The 14,200-nt window shown below is 35.7% G+C and overlaps 1 protein-coding gene across 5 annotated transcripts in view; it reads left to right on the plus strand.

Moving 5' to 3' along the window:
* Window positions 1-14,200, plus strand: part of SLC4A7 (solute carrier family 4 member 7) — a 111,712-nt gene that overhangs the window by 92,440 nt on the left and 5,072 nt on the right. For 4 of the 5 annotated variants that reach the window (XM_047874227.1, XM_047874225.1, XM_047874223.1 and 1 more), the window contains 5 exons: window positions 1,047-1,115; window positions 2,410-2,583; window positions 7,388-7,519; window positions 10,011-10,108; window positions 13,017-13,124. In XM_047874227.1, coding sequence (XP_047730183.1) covers window positions 1,047-1,115; window positions 2,410-2,583; window positions 7,388-7,519; window positions 10,011-10,108; window positions 13,017-13,124 — 581 coding nt within the window. The remainder of the gene's footprint in view (window positions 1-1,046; window positions 1,116-2,409; window positions 2,584-7,387; window positions 7,520-10,010; window positions 10,109-13,016; window positions 13,125-14,200) is intronic. The other variant, XM_047874226.1, reaches the window with a different exon arrangement.

The raw sequence follows: 14,200 nt of genomic DNA on the forward strand, positions 1-14,200 counted from the left end.
CATTCCTGTCCTGCCACCTCACTGTTAATGAACATTGCCTGTTTTCCTTAGATTGATCTCTTTAGTCTCATCAAAATCATTACAAAATTAATTTTAATTATTTTGATAATTATATCTTTAGATTTCCCTCTTTCATTCTGATCATTTATTTTTCCTGGCATTCTGAAGTTGCTTTATGGATAAAATATTTTCCTGAAATTTCCTGAGGATTTATTAGTACTTACTAGATTTTTAACTTGTTTTCTTCTCTTTCTGAAGTACTTTTTCCTCCCACATTTCTTAGGAAGGAAATACTTGGTTGTTCAGTAAAGTGAATGTGGTTTTCCTCTGTAGCTGTTAGGTCTTTTTTCTTTACAGGCCTCTCTCTTGGTGAGAGTGCTGTTTGTGGTTTTTGAGTAGATGACTGGAGCCTGTTAATGGCTTTGCTGTAGGGTGCCTAGGCACGGCAGGTAGTCAGTTGGGGATGCCGCTAACTGCCAGAGTAATATGGACTGTCTTTTGGGGGTGGAGTTCAATTATTATATCAGTAAACGGTACTGTCGTATAATAGTTACTATATGGAAGTGATAGCAATAATAATAACTCCTGCCTTTTTTAATTTTTAGTTTTTTAAAGTAAGTTTTTATTTTAATTCCTGGCTAATGCTTTGTGAGTGATCAGTACTCACCAAGTGCTTTCCTGAGTATTTTAGTATTTGAAATCCTTTCATCTTAATGCAGTCGGTTGCAGAAATAAAGCATAGAGAGGTTGAGGCTCCAGAAGAGGTTAACTGGCTTTTTAAACCAAGCAGTCCAATTGCAGTGCTCATGCTCTTAACCACTGAACATACTCCCGTTTCCGGAAGAAACATGCAGAAGACCAACGGTTTTTCAAGGTTGCTACCGTTTACTAGCATTTTCCTTATTTCTAGAAGAGTTAGGTCTTACCTCTGAAAGATCTTTTAATTCTGTCTGCATAGGTACTCACTGTGTTTTTGTGTATTTGTTATTGTGAAATTGTTTGAGTAGCACGAGTTCTCATTCTAACTGTGGTCGTTTTACTTGCAGTTTATTCCCATGCCTGTCCTGTATGGCGTTTTCCTTTACATGGGAGTTTCCTCATTAAAAGGGATCCAGGCAAGTCTGAAGTACTTAATGATTTTGTTGAAAGGCTTACAAATACTTTAAGTTTACAAAGATTGTTTTCATGATGGTAGTGATGTATTCTCAACTCTGATATTTTGGGGGGCAGGTTAACTGGTGACTTCAGATCCACATTTTCCAAGTGATTATTGCTTACGACACATTTTCCCCTCAAGAATGGGGTCATGAACTGATATGGTCCTTGCCTATTTTTAATTGACGCCAATGAAAGGCCTTGTAACTATTGATGAAGATTAGTGTAGTGAGAGGGAGGATGTCGAGGACTAGAATGGTAATCCTGGCAGTTTGCATGGTGCGAGACAGTTTGTAAAGCCTAGTGTGTCTTATTATCTGTGATTGTCGGAACAACACTGGGATGTAGGAAAGGAAGAAGTACTAATTTTGCCAGCTAGAAAACACAAATAGAGGGACTCCCTGAAGGTTCTTAACTAACTGAGCAACAGAACCAAGACTGGAACCCAGTGCTTTTCCTACTCTGTCTTGTTTGTAATTCTTCCTGGGAAACAAACCTGATAAAATTTAAGGATTTGAATTCAGTCTTTGTGTAAAACATTTAGCTCATAAAGCCCTGTTAGTACCACATGCCCACCTCCTGTCATGAAAAGCATGTTGTCTAAAGTTGCCAGCAGCATCTTGTTTTTTTCAGTAGTCCTGGATCTCCTCCTCCACTGGTCAAGAAATGACCTCATTAACTCACTTGCCTCCCCCCGGCTTTACAACAATTTTGTGAGGTAGACAGGTCTGGTCTTACTCCTAATTTATAAATGAGGAAATTAAAGCTCCAAAAGACCAAGGAATTTGCTCATAGCTTTCTTTCCAATGGATAAAAAATTGGTGATTGTACTTCAGGCTGTATTCATAGACTTGATTATGTTAGAGTTTGGAAAGAGCCTTGAAAATTGTTACCTTTATTGTACATATTAGAAAACAAGTTCAAAGAGATTAAATGACTTGCATATTTGCTTGTAGCAGATACATTTATCTAAATATTTTAATCCTCCAAATTAAGACACTTTGGTTTGAGTTTTCTGATTAAATCAATTCTGTTAGTTCAAAAGGATTGTTGATACCCTTTCCCCATTCCACCCTGCTGGGTCCCGGGCTTCTGTACTGAAACTTCTCCTATACTCTCAGAACATATCAAGGAAGTTCTAGTTTAAATCACAAAACTCTTAAGGTTGAATGTAATTTCTTTTCCGAAGTAACAGAAATGATATTTTTGTTGAATAATTGTCTTACTTTGTTTTGTTCTCCATTCAATACGTAGTTCTTTGACCGTATAAAATTATTTGGAATGCCTGCTAAGCATCAGCCCGATCTGATATACCTTCGCTACGTGCCTCTCTGGAAGGTCCATATCTTCACGGTCATTCAGCTTACTTGTCTGGTTCTTTTGTGGGTGATAAAAGCTTCAGCCGCTGCGGTAGTTTTTCCCATGATGGTAAGGTTGTTTGGTTTTTGTTTGTTTTTTTCGGACTTTGTCACTATTTATAATAATGTATCAATTTACTTATTTATGTATTAATCATTAATTCTGTTGAACACAGTAATTATTTTACTAACATATTAGTAATATAATGTAGTAATGTATTAGTAATATTTACATATGAGAAAGAGAATAGCCCATTTTAAGCACCATAGGTGTTTTGAAATATGAATTGGCCCTTTCTAGCTATTAAACCAGTCACTTTAGAAACCGAATTCGCTTGTTATTTTCTAAAGTTTGTTTGTTTTGTTTTTTTAGTCCTTGGGCTGTAGAATGCTGTTTTTTTTTTTTAATTAAAAAAACATTTTTTTTTAATGTTTATTTACTTTTGAAGGAAAGAGGGACAGAGTGTGAGTGGGGGAAGGGCAGAGAGAGGGAGACACAGGATCCAAAGTGGGCTCCAGGGTCTAAGCTGTCAGCGCAGAGCACGGCGTGGGGCTCGAACTCACAAACTGAGAGATCATGACCTGAGCTGAAGTCGGTCACTTAACCGACTGAGCCACCAGGCGCCCCCTGTTTTGTTTTTTTAAATAACATTCGGAATTTAAGATGTTTATGGAACAAAGATGATAGCCAGGTATAAAAAGCAAAGCAAACAAAACAACATATTTCTTTTATAGGATGTTTCAGTACATCTTTCTCAGGAATTGAGAGATCTAGAAGTTAAAAAAAATTTTTTTAGATCATATTAATAAGACAGTATTGTTCACTAAATTATCATAGAATATCACATTTTGCAAATGGGGAATATTCATCCTTTTGTAAATACCGTGTAAACATTGGTTAGTACATGGCCACAAAGAAAATCTTAAAAAATTAAAAAGCTTAAAAATTATCCAGGTAATATTTCCTGATCACAGATAAATTACATTGCAAATGAATATTGAAAAACACTAAAGATATCTTTAAGTATTTAGAAATTAAATGCTGAAATAATCCCTGGGTAGAAAATTGAGTTAAACATTGTGGGTATTTCAATGGAGAACTTATAACAAAGTCTGTGAGATACACCTAAGATATACCTAAAGTTGTAGAAAAATGTATACCCTTTACAATATATATTATTAAAGAAGAACTTAAACGCTACCAATTTTTTTATTTGTAAATATCGATAATAAATAAATTCCTTCCAAGCTTGAGTAAAGAAGAAAAAAAGAGCAAAATATACAAGATTAAGAGAGAGAAGAGATGCATAACCATAGCTATGGAGGAGATATGAGGGGCTTTAAGAAAATGCTACATGAATCTATAGGAATAAGTTTGAACATTCAGAGTAGAGGTTGACAAACTATTTCTGTAAAGGGTCAGATAGTAAATTATCTTCAGCTTTGTGGGTCATAAGATATATAGGCACTTCTATAACAGGAGAGAAATGTCCACAGTTTCTTATTGTTGAAATCTAAAAAGTAATTGTCCAGTTTTTTTTAAATGAAAGACTACTAATGAGAAAAATGAAATTCTTTCTCATTTGGGATAATTTTTCTGTCATTTAATGAGGTTCAAAGTTAGTGTTCCCTATTATCAAATCAATTCCAAATGTTCATCTTTACAAACTATTATTAGGTCATAGTCCATACAAAACAGGTAGAGCCAGATTTACCCAAGGGCTGTGGTTTACCTACCACTGATCTAGAGGAAATGGATTAGTTCTGTTCTATACATACATTTCTGGGAGTTAACCCAAAGAGAAGTATAAAATCTATGGATATGTAGAAGTCAATTGCACACAAGACTGGGAAAATGGTTAAAGATCTGCTCTTGGATCCTGGGCCCCAGATGGGTTAACAGCAGAGTTTTAAAGAACAGTTAGTTTCAGTACTTCTTAAATTATTCTCAACCAGGGGCACCTGGGTGGCGCAGTCGGTTGGGCGTCCGACTTCAGCCAGGTCACGATCTCGCGGTCCGTGAGTTCGAGCCCCGCGTCAGGCTCTGGGCTGACGGCTCAGAGCCTGGAGCCTGTTTCGGATTCTGTGTCTCCCTCTCTCTCTGACCCTCCCCCGTTCATGCTCTGTCTCTCTCTGTCCCAAAAATAAATAAACGTTGAAAAAAAAATTAAAAAAAAAATTATTCTAAACCAAAGGAAAAGATGGAAACTTCTGCATTTTTTGGTCATGAAACACTAGCAAGGTCTTAATACCAAAGCCCAATAAAGTATGAAAGAACGATGGTGACTTGTCAGTTACCAATATAAGTGTAAAAAATCTGAAGATATTAACAAATAAATACATTTATAGTGTTTCTATAAGTAATATATGATGTTTAAATAGACTGGGATACTTGAGCAGCAAGCAAGAATTATCAACATAATTAAAGATAAAAAGACTTTTTATAAAATGCAATCACTGTGAATAAAAATTTATAAATGAGTTTTAATATAGGGAAGTCAGCTATTATTATTTGATATGAATTGAAGGTTCTAACTGATATAAGAATAATATAATAATTGGCAAAAAGAAGAGATAACATTATTTGTCAGTCATGTGATTATATACTTATTAACTCAAACGACTCAAATTAAAGAAAAAAAGACTAAATAGAATTAGTAAAGACTAATAGAATTAATAAGAATTTTGTTAGGGCAGGTGGTTACCAGAAAACCATTGGCTTAACCAAAGAAATGTATTATATGGTAGCTGTGGATCCTAGAAATCTGAAATCAAGGGTGGATGGGGCCCTCTAAAACCTGTGAGGCAATCCTTTTTGCCTCTTCTGGCAGTTTGTTGAAAATCTTTGGCCTTCTGCGTGTTGCAACTGCCTAACTCCAAACTGCCTTCGTTGTCATGTGTTCTGTGTATCACTGTGTCTTTATAAGACCATTTTTGAGGACACTGGACGTATTGTATTAGGAGCCCACCCTACTCCAGTATGACCTCTTAATTATATCTGCAGCAACCCTATTTCCAAATAAAGTCACATTCTGAGGTACAGGGGGTTAGGATTTCAATACATCTTTCATGTGGGACACAATTCAACCCATAAAATGTGGAAGTACATAAAATTAAGACCCAAACAAATAGGAAGATATACCATGCTCTTTATTTTGCATTCTTAGTATTGTAAAGATGTCACTTCAGGAATGAGTTGTATGAGTTTATTTGCATGTGTTTGTGTGTATGTGGGGAAGTTGTTGTCAGTGTGAACTGGGTAATTTTAAAGCTTATGGAGAAAAATAAATGCCAGAGTCACAGAAAACAACATGGATGGTAGAAGTGTTCTGTGTGTTGTTCGGGTGTAGGTTTCACAAATATGTACATGTGTCAAAAGCATCAAACTGTACATATGGTATTTTTCTATTTTAATGTAAGTTGCATATTAATAAAAAAGTAAAGCTGTAATAAATACCAGAGGAATAACAAAACAAAGATAATTAAGAATTCCTGGCGGGGTCTGGGGTGAGGGAGGGACTTGATTGTTCCTATGCTGCTACCATACTGTTGTGATAACTAAATATTTAAAATTTGCTGTCAGGTGAGGGCAGCTAACATAGTATGGAATTGACATGGGCGTAGACATAAATCAGGAAAATAGAATTTATCAGAATATATGTGAGAATTTACCACTTGAATACCATAAGTGGGACATTTCATTAAAGATGATAACTCATCTACATGGGAAAATGTAGTATATAGTCTTGGATGATTTGACTCTGAATGGAGAGCTAAGGTTGCTTCCTTACTCACTACCTTACTCAGAAAGAAACCATAAATGAATTCAAGACGTAAGTGTTAAAATGTAGTAGAAGATTTTGAAGAATATTATATAGTCCAGTGATTGAGGATAACTTCTCAAGATAGGGAAACCCAACTGTAAAAGGAAGAAAGATCTATTTAACCACAGGATAATTAAGTGTTTTTTATGAATGTAGTAAGTAAAATCGTATTGTGAACTGGGAGAAAGTATTTGCAACACATAAGGCGAATAAAATGCCTTTATCTAAACTACACAGAGGTCTTACGAATTCATGAATAAAAAGTCATAAAAAAGCAATTGAAAAACAGGGAAAAGACAGTAATAAGGAAGATGGTAAGAAGAAAGGGAAGAAGTCCAAATGGTCAATGAACATTTGCAAACGTTTCTTCAACCTTAGTAGCAGTTAAAGGAAAGCACATTAGGGGCGCCTGGGTGGCTCAGTCGGTTGAGCGTCCGACTTCGGCTCAGATCATGATCTCGTGGTTCGTGGGTTCAAGTCCCATGTCGGGCTCTGTGCTGACAGCTCGGGGCTTGGAGCCTGCTTCAGATTCTGTCTCTCTCTCTGCTCCTCCCCTGCTCACAGTCTCTCTCTCAAAAATAAACAATGATTAAAAAAATCTTTTTTTAAATAAATAAATAAAGGAAAGCACATTATATAATTGAAAAGTTTAAACCTAATATTGGGAAATGGATTCACTAATGCATTGCTTAGGAGATTTTTAAAATTGTATCTATCTATATAACGTGTACAATTTAAAGTCATAAAAATTAATAATCTTGTTTTACTGTGAAGATACTATGTATGCTTAATTTGCTTTCTAATTTTATGCAGAGTGTAAGCGATTTATATAGGAAAATATTAAAAATGGTATTTTTAATATCTTTTCTTTGAGCAGGAAGTTTGAAAGATAAATAGGTAACTCACTTTCTTTGAAATAAGATGGTATATGAAATGATTTTTAAATAAAATATATGCATCACTTTTTGGTTATTTATCATTTGATACTTTTTTTCTCTTCAAATGATATAGTTAATTTTTAGTTAATATTCTCTCCTCCACTTTTTTAAGGTTCTCGCATTAGTTTTTGTACGCAAACTCATGGATCTGTGTTTCACAAAGAGAGAACTTAGTTGGCTTGATGATCTCATGCCAGAAAGTAAGAAAAAGAAAGAAGATGACAAAAAGAAAAAAGAGAAAGAGGTAATAAGACCAGAGTTTTAAATTTACACTATTCATTGTTGCTTAATACTTCGTACCAAGTAGCAGGCACTCTTATGGTCACTTTACAGGAATCAGCTCCTTTAATCCTCCTAAGAACCTTATCATTATGAAGTGTAGGTACTTTTGTCATTCCCAGATTACCTATAAGGAAACTGAGGCAGAGGGAGGTTAGTAGGTAACTTGTCCCAAACATAAGTTCTTACCCATTTTACCAACTTGCCCCCTCAAAGCCCTGACCCAAAACCAGCCTTTTAAAAATTACGTATCTAGGGGCGCCTGGGTGCCTCAGTTGGTTAAGCGGCCGACTTCGGCTCAGGTCATGATTTCGCGGTCTGTGATTTCTAGCCCCGTGTCGGGCTCTGTGCTGACGGCTCAGAGCCTGGAGCCTGTTTCGGATTCTGTGTCTCCCTCTCTCTCTGACCCTCCCCCGTTCATGCTCTGTCTCTCTCTGTCTCAAAAATAAATAAACGTTAAAAAAAAAAAAAAATAAAAATTACATATCCCATGTGTACTTAATTAACAGTGACAGAATTTAGCAGTGTTAAAACATAGGTAACAGAAATCTTAAATTCATAAGTACATTTTAGCGTACATTTAAATTTTAACATTTTAATCTGACATCTACATAATGACAAAAAGGACTTTAAATATCATTGTACGAAAAGTACAATTAAACTCAAAATTACTTTTTCCACCTAATTTTTGAGAGAAAGCAACGTAGTATATACCTTATATTGTGTAGTATTTACGAAAATGCGTTTATTAAACTTCATGGACAAATATGTTTAAGGCTTGTTGGTATTTTTTTCATAGTTTGGATTAATTATGCAGTGCTGATTTATGGCAGAATTGCTGGCTTTATGATTACTTTTTAAGAAAAATCATGACTCTTTAATCAGGATACTAATTGGAAATACTGATTTGAATGGAGTCTCCAAAATTTTTTAAAGATTCTTGTTCCCTTTAAAACTATATCATATGTGCAAATGTTGATGAGCTTTTGGTGAATTTTCAAGTACGGTAGAATTTATTTATGAAATACTTAGGTTAAAATTGCCTGCGTATTATTTTCTGTATTAAGTCGGAATAAGGGTCAGTGTGTATAACAGGAGACAAAAGTACAGGGGGCTTAAACACAAAGAGCTCCTGGGCTCAGGTAGAAGAAGTCTTAGAAGAGGGGTGAGCTAATGTGACAGTTGCACCGTGTTGTCTGGGCGCTCCTGGGCTGCGCTGTGCCGTCCTCAGCACCGTTTCCATACTCAGCATCCCCTCCTAGGTCGAAATGGATTCCGAGCTGGAGCTGTCATATTAGCATGAGAGACTGGCAGGAAGGAGGAGGGGGGATAGGGTGAGAAAGCAAAACCTGCCCTCCCCTTACTGTCCTGTTTTAAGGAGTCTCTCCGGAACTGTCATCCAGTAAGTTATTTGTGCATCTCATGGCCACATGGAGTTGCAAGGGATGCTGGGAAATTGAGCTTTGGGTTTTGGGGTTTTTTTTGATGATGACTTTTTAATTATTTTTTTTTTTACTGTTTATTTATTTTTGAGAGAAAGAGAGAGAGAGAGCGCGAGCAGGGGAGGGGCAGAGAGAGAGGGAGACACAGAATCCGAAGCAAGCTCCAGGCTCCGAGCTGTCCGCACAGAGCCCTTTGCGGGGCTCAAACTCACAAACTGTGGGATCGTGACCTGAGCCGAAATCGGACACTTAACCGACTGAGTCACCCAGGCGCCCCATAACGCTGACTTTTTAAAAGCTGGGCGTATTGCCACCTTCAAATAGTGGGATTTCTGTTGTTAAGAAGAAGAGTGTGAATGCTCTCCCAGTCCATCCAGCCCTGCCCCCAGTGATTATGACGTCATGATTTTGGGTCATGTCTCCAATAGAAGTTGGCTCTCCATCTGGGGTGACATTTCTCCTCCGGGGTCATATTTCAATGTTTGAGAAATTTTTCATTGTCAGAATTGGAGGGGCATCCAGTAAGTGGAGGCCTAGGATGCTACTTAACACTAGGACTAGTGTTACTTACTTACTAGTCCTAGTAAGGACTGCCCCTTACTACAGAGAACTGTTTGGCCCTGTCAGTATTGCTGAGATCTAGAAACCCTTCCTTTACAAATGAGGTTTTGCTTACAGTGTATTGTAATGAGGTTTCACAGAATTTTATCTCTTGTTCTGTGCTAATAATTGATAATAAAACTTATGTAGCTAAATCTATTTTTAAAATAGTATTAGTGGTTAAACTTAAATGAACGTTATAAGCATTTGCAATTTAGTCTTTCCAAATGGTTGTGTTCTGTTGTGCCATAAGTATATGTTTCTAATAGTAAAAGGACTTCCAGCCATGGCAAATATGTTATATTTCAATAATATTGTCAGTTTGGGTTTCCAGTTCTTGAAGATGTTACATATTAATTGGTCCTCCTGGAAATATTCTGGGAAAAGTAATCTTTTTGTGTATGTGCCCTGAAGGAAGCTGAACGGATGCTTCAAGCTGATGACGACACTGTGCACCTTCCATTTGAAGGAGGAAGTCTCTTACAGATTCCAGTTAAAGCCCTGAAATATAGGTGAGATAAAACTTTATCTTGTAAAATGTATTTTGTATACACTTCAAGTACATGAATAAACCATGTAATGCTTCAGTAAAGTAGCGATCTTTATTTTTAAAAAGATGACAAAACTGGCATCTAGCATATCAACTAACCGGGGGCTGCGTGAATTCGAAAGGGAGTCGCAAGGCCCTTCCCTTCGCAGGTGATAGGCCAGACTTAGACCAGAACATTAAACCAACCCACATGCCAAGCAGACAAGAGCTACTTGTCTTGTGTCACTCCTTCTGTTTTAATGAAGTTTAAAGTCAGAACACAAAACTCAGAATAGTCCCATTCTCTCAGTAGTATAGGTTTTTCCCTTCTGTCCTTTATTGGGGCTGTGTCAGCGTGTGCTGAAAGATAAACGTTGGTAATCCATTGTCTGATAACCTTCCAAATTTTGACTGTGTGTAGAGGCCCTGGAACTCTCCTACTTTGCAAAGGTGTGACTTGACTATTGTCAGTGAGGGCTCATGTCATGGACAAGTTGCGTTTCATACATAGTTTATAATGTATGATTTTAGTGGTTTATATGTAAATTTAAGAACCAAAGATGGTGGTAAATTCTGTCTTTAAACTCTGTGTACTTTTTTGTAGTTTTAAAGAATAAAAGTCTATATTATTTATGCACATATCTGATTTCTGGTTCCACATTTATTCTATTTCTGATTAGCACTTGATAGTAGAAAAGTCAGGTATAGAATGTATATAGGTTCCGTTTAATAGAAAAGGTTTGTTGGTATTTATTAACTTCAGATTTTTTTCATTTTTAATTAATCTTTATAGTTTTTATAGATGTTGTATTTAGACTTGTACATGTTGATTCGTTTTGATAGATGAATTCATAAGTAATGTTCCCTCTATAATTTTTACTGTTAATTTTCATTGTTGGTATTAAGTACTCTGTGTCACCTTTTATGATTTTCCCTCAAATCTTTCTTATGTTCTTTAAATTAAATGCCAAGTATAGATGTCTTGATATACGCAGCTATAGTGCTCTGCTTTGCTGGGTTCTGTAAATATTTGTTCAATGAATTAGTGTATTAATTTTGTTGGACTTAAGACTATAGGAGCTGCCATGATGGTTATTAGTGACTCATCAGTTTGCTGAAATTATTTGCCACTTAGTCTCTCTAGTCTGCATTATCCCTTTCTCAGTATGATTATACACGGGCCTTGACAAATTTAAGTGGAATCTATACTTACACTGTCTGATATTTAACAAAAAGGATGGTTATCTGTACATATACTTTTGTCTCTTTAAGTGATGGCACAGGCCATGATAAATGCTGCTTTGCTTAAAATTTGGTCATCACGAATGCCAGAAATCGGCTTATCTGTTTATCTGTCATATTTTATAGTCTTAAGTAGCTTTGGATTACCTGCCATGAAAATCAAATGAGGTAATGCAGGAAAACATTTGGAAACTGCAAAACTCCATTAAACATGAAAGGAATTGATTTTTTTCCCCATGTAGTTTTATTTTGGGGGATAACAAAACATGTACTGTCTTCAGAAAAGTCTTAATTTTTAGTAATGGGAAAGTTCTTAGAGGAGGACATTTTGAAGCTAGAAAGTGCTTCAGGAATGTCTCTCTTCAGTTATTTGAAGTTGGCAACAAACCAAAGAAATGTTTAGTCACAGTAGGTAGTTTCAAGTTGGAATGGCTCTGCCATTGTGAATTTGGGCCTTCAAATTTTTTGCACCTTAAAAAAATTGACTTGGTAAAGCACCTTTTCCTAGAGATTCTTTAAGGACCATGTTACACTTCTCTGCAGTCTTATTTCTTCGTTTATTTATTTAAATAAAGTTTATTTATTTATTTTTTTAATGTTTGTTTATTTGAGAGAGAGAGACACACAGAGTGTGAGTGGGGGAAGGGCAGGGGGAAAGAGAATCCCAAGCAGCCTCTATGCTCAGCTTGGAGCCTGACATAGGGCTTGAGATCATGACCTGACCCAAAATCAAGAGTTGGACCCTTAATCCACTGAGCCACCCAGGCGCCCCTGCAGTCTTATTATTTTAAACGATATTGGATTTAAAGTGTAAACAAAGCTAGCACTTTTCTAAAGGACTGCTGTTTAGTCATTTATCACATAGCTGCTATCACATTGTGAATTTAAGGTCTAATTTGACATTTGTGTTTGTCACTTCTATGCATGAAATGTTACTTTTTGGTGAAGAAAAAGGGCTTGCAAATATATTTTTATTAACTTCATAGCACTTTCCTGTGACTTGTGACTGATAACCTCGAGCCCCAGATTATTTATGGATATGATCATTATTGGATTCATCTCAAAGGAATGTTGCAATATTTTATAAAGACATGGAATGGTTACATTTTTCTCTTCCAATGAAAGGACAGTATTTCGTTCTTTTGATTTTGATTTTGATTGTCTTTTCAACCATTATTTTTAAAGGTTTTTTTAAAAGCTATTAAAAATCAGTTTTTTTAAAAAAATAATAATCTCAATTTTTCTTTCTTTAACTGGGGATATTTATTTGATGAGATTGAGATTTTTGCCAGGTATGAAAGTTTTCTAATTGTGTTGAGGCTATATTTTTTATATTTACAAGCACATTAATGTAGTCTTTTATGTTATTTTAGTAATACGTTTAGAGCCAAGATGATCATCCTTGGGCATCATTGCCAATTTATAATCTTAACTCCTAGCTTTGATTATGCAGAAAGATACAATGCTTCGTGATATCTTTAGAACAGAACTACATAATTCTGATGTTTTTCTAGACCTTGGTTTAAGTGCAAGACAAAGAGCTTTCTCAGCTTTAAGTTGATGAAGACAAATATTATATAGTCAAGAGCGACAATATTAATGCTTTTGCAAGTACTGAATACTAACCAAAAAGTATATTTGTTCTTTAGTGTTGATCCCTCAGTTGTTAACATATCAGATGAAATGGCCAAAACTGCACAATGGAAGGCACTTTCCATGAATACTGAGAATGCCAAAGTAACCAGGCCTAACACGAGGTAGCTGTAACTATTTACGCATTTTCTAACCGTAGCCGATTTTCAGTTGACTTCTGCCTAGATAGCTATTTAATAAAACCATTACATTTAACTCAATCTGCATAAGTTTTATTCTCTTAACAAAACCAGCCTTCTTCTCTTCTTTCCTTCTTCCTTTCATCTGTCTATCCGTCATTTCGCTGAATACTGGAAATCAGATACAAGTGCCAAAGAAGTTATTTTTTTAAACTCATGGTTGCCTATTTCCAAAAAGAATTTGAGCCATTTTAGAATAAAAGTGAATATCACCTATGGTAATATGGAATGAGTATATAAAAGATCGGAAACCATGTACAGAAAGATAATTATTAGGGGTACATAAATTCTATAATTGGATGCTCCCTCAGTCATTCTTTCTGATGGTCCAAGCAAAAAGACAGACATGATTGTTTTCCTTGTTTGGTTTTGTCTTGTTTTGTTTTAGCCTGCCATTTCTTCAGGTGAAGTAAATGTTTTCCTAGAAGATAGTTGGAAGAAATTTAATCCATGGATATAACGGTCATTCAGTTTTATAAGGGAGCATGGACTCCATAACTATTTCATACCTCCTTCCTTAGATTTTTTGTTAGGTGCCCAAGGGTACTTGATTCCCTTGGGTCTGTGGAGAAATGAGGTGTTATCCAGCAGTGTACTCAGTCGTTCATACTCAGCAGGTATTCTGTGTCACTTTGTACCAGACTCGTTTTGTGTCGGTGTATTCTGCTTGGATATCCAATCAAAACTTTTCCAGACAAACAATCACTAGCTGTTCCTCATTAGCTATTATCTTTCTGGCCACTGTCTTTTGATAATCATTGGTTAGGTTTTGTTCATTCCTTCCTTACCTCTTCTTAGAGCTTTGCTCCTACTTAATCTCTATCCTTTTTTTTTTTTTTTTTTTAAATCATTTCTTGAGTTCTGATTCTCTAAGCTGGACTATTTCCTTCTGTCTTTGATCTTAAAAGTTTTTAAGTTAAACTCTTTGTCATTTTGTATATTCCATGCAGCTAGAATTTAGCTTGATATTCTTTTTACTCTGAATTTTCACACCTTGTCAG

The sequence above is a fragment of the Prionailurus viverrinus genome, chromosome C2 (genome assembly GCF_022837055.1).
Source record: "Prionailurus viverrinus isolate Anna chromosome C2, UM_Priviv_1.0, whole genome shotgun sequence".
Classification (NCBI taxonomy): Eukaryota; Metazoa; Chordata; class Mammalia; order Carnivora; family Felidae; genus Prionailurus; species Prionailurus viverrinus.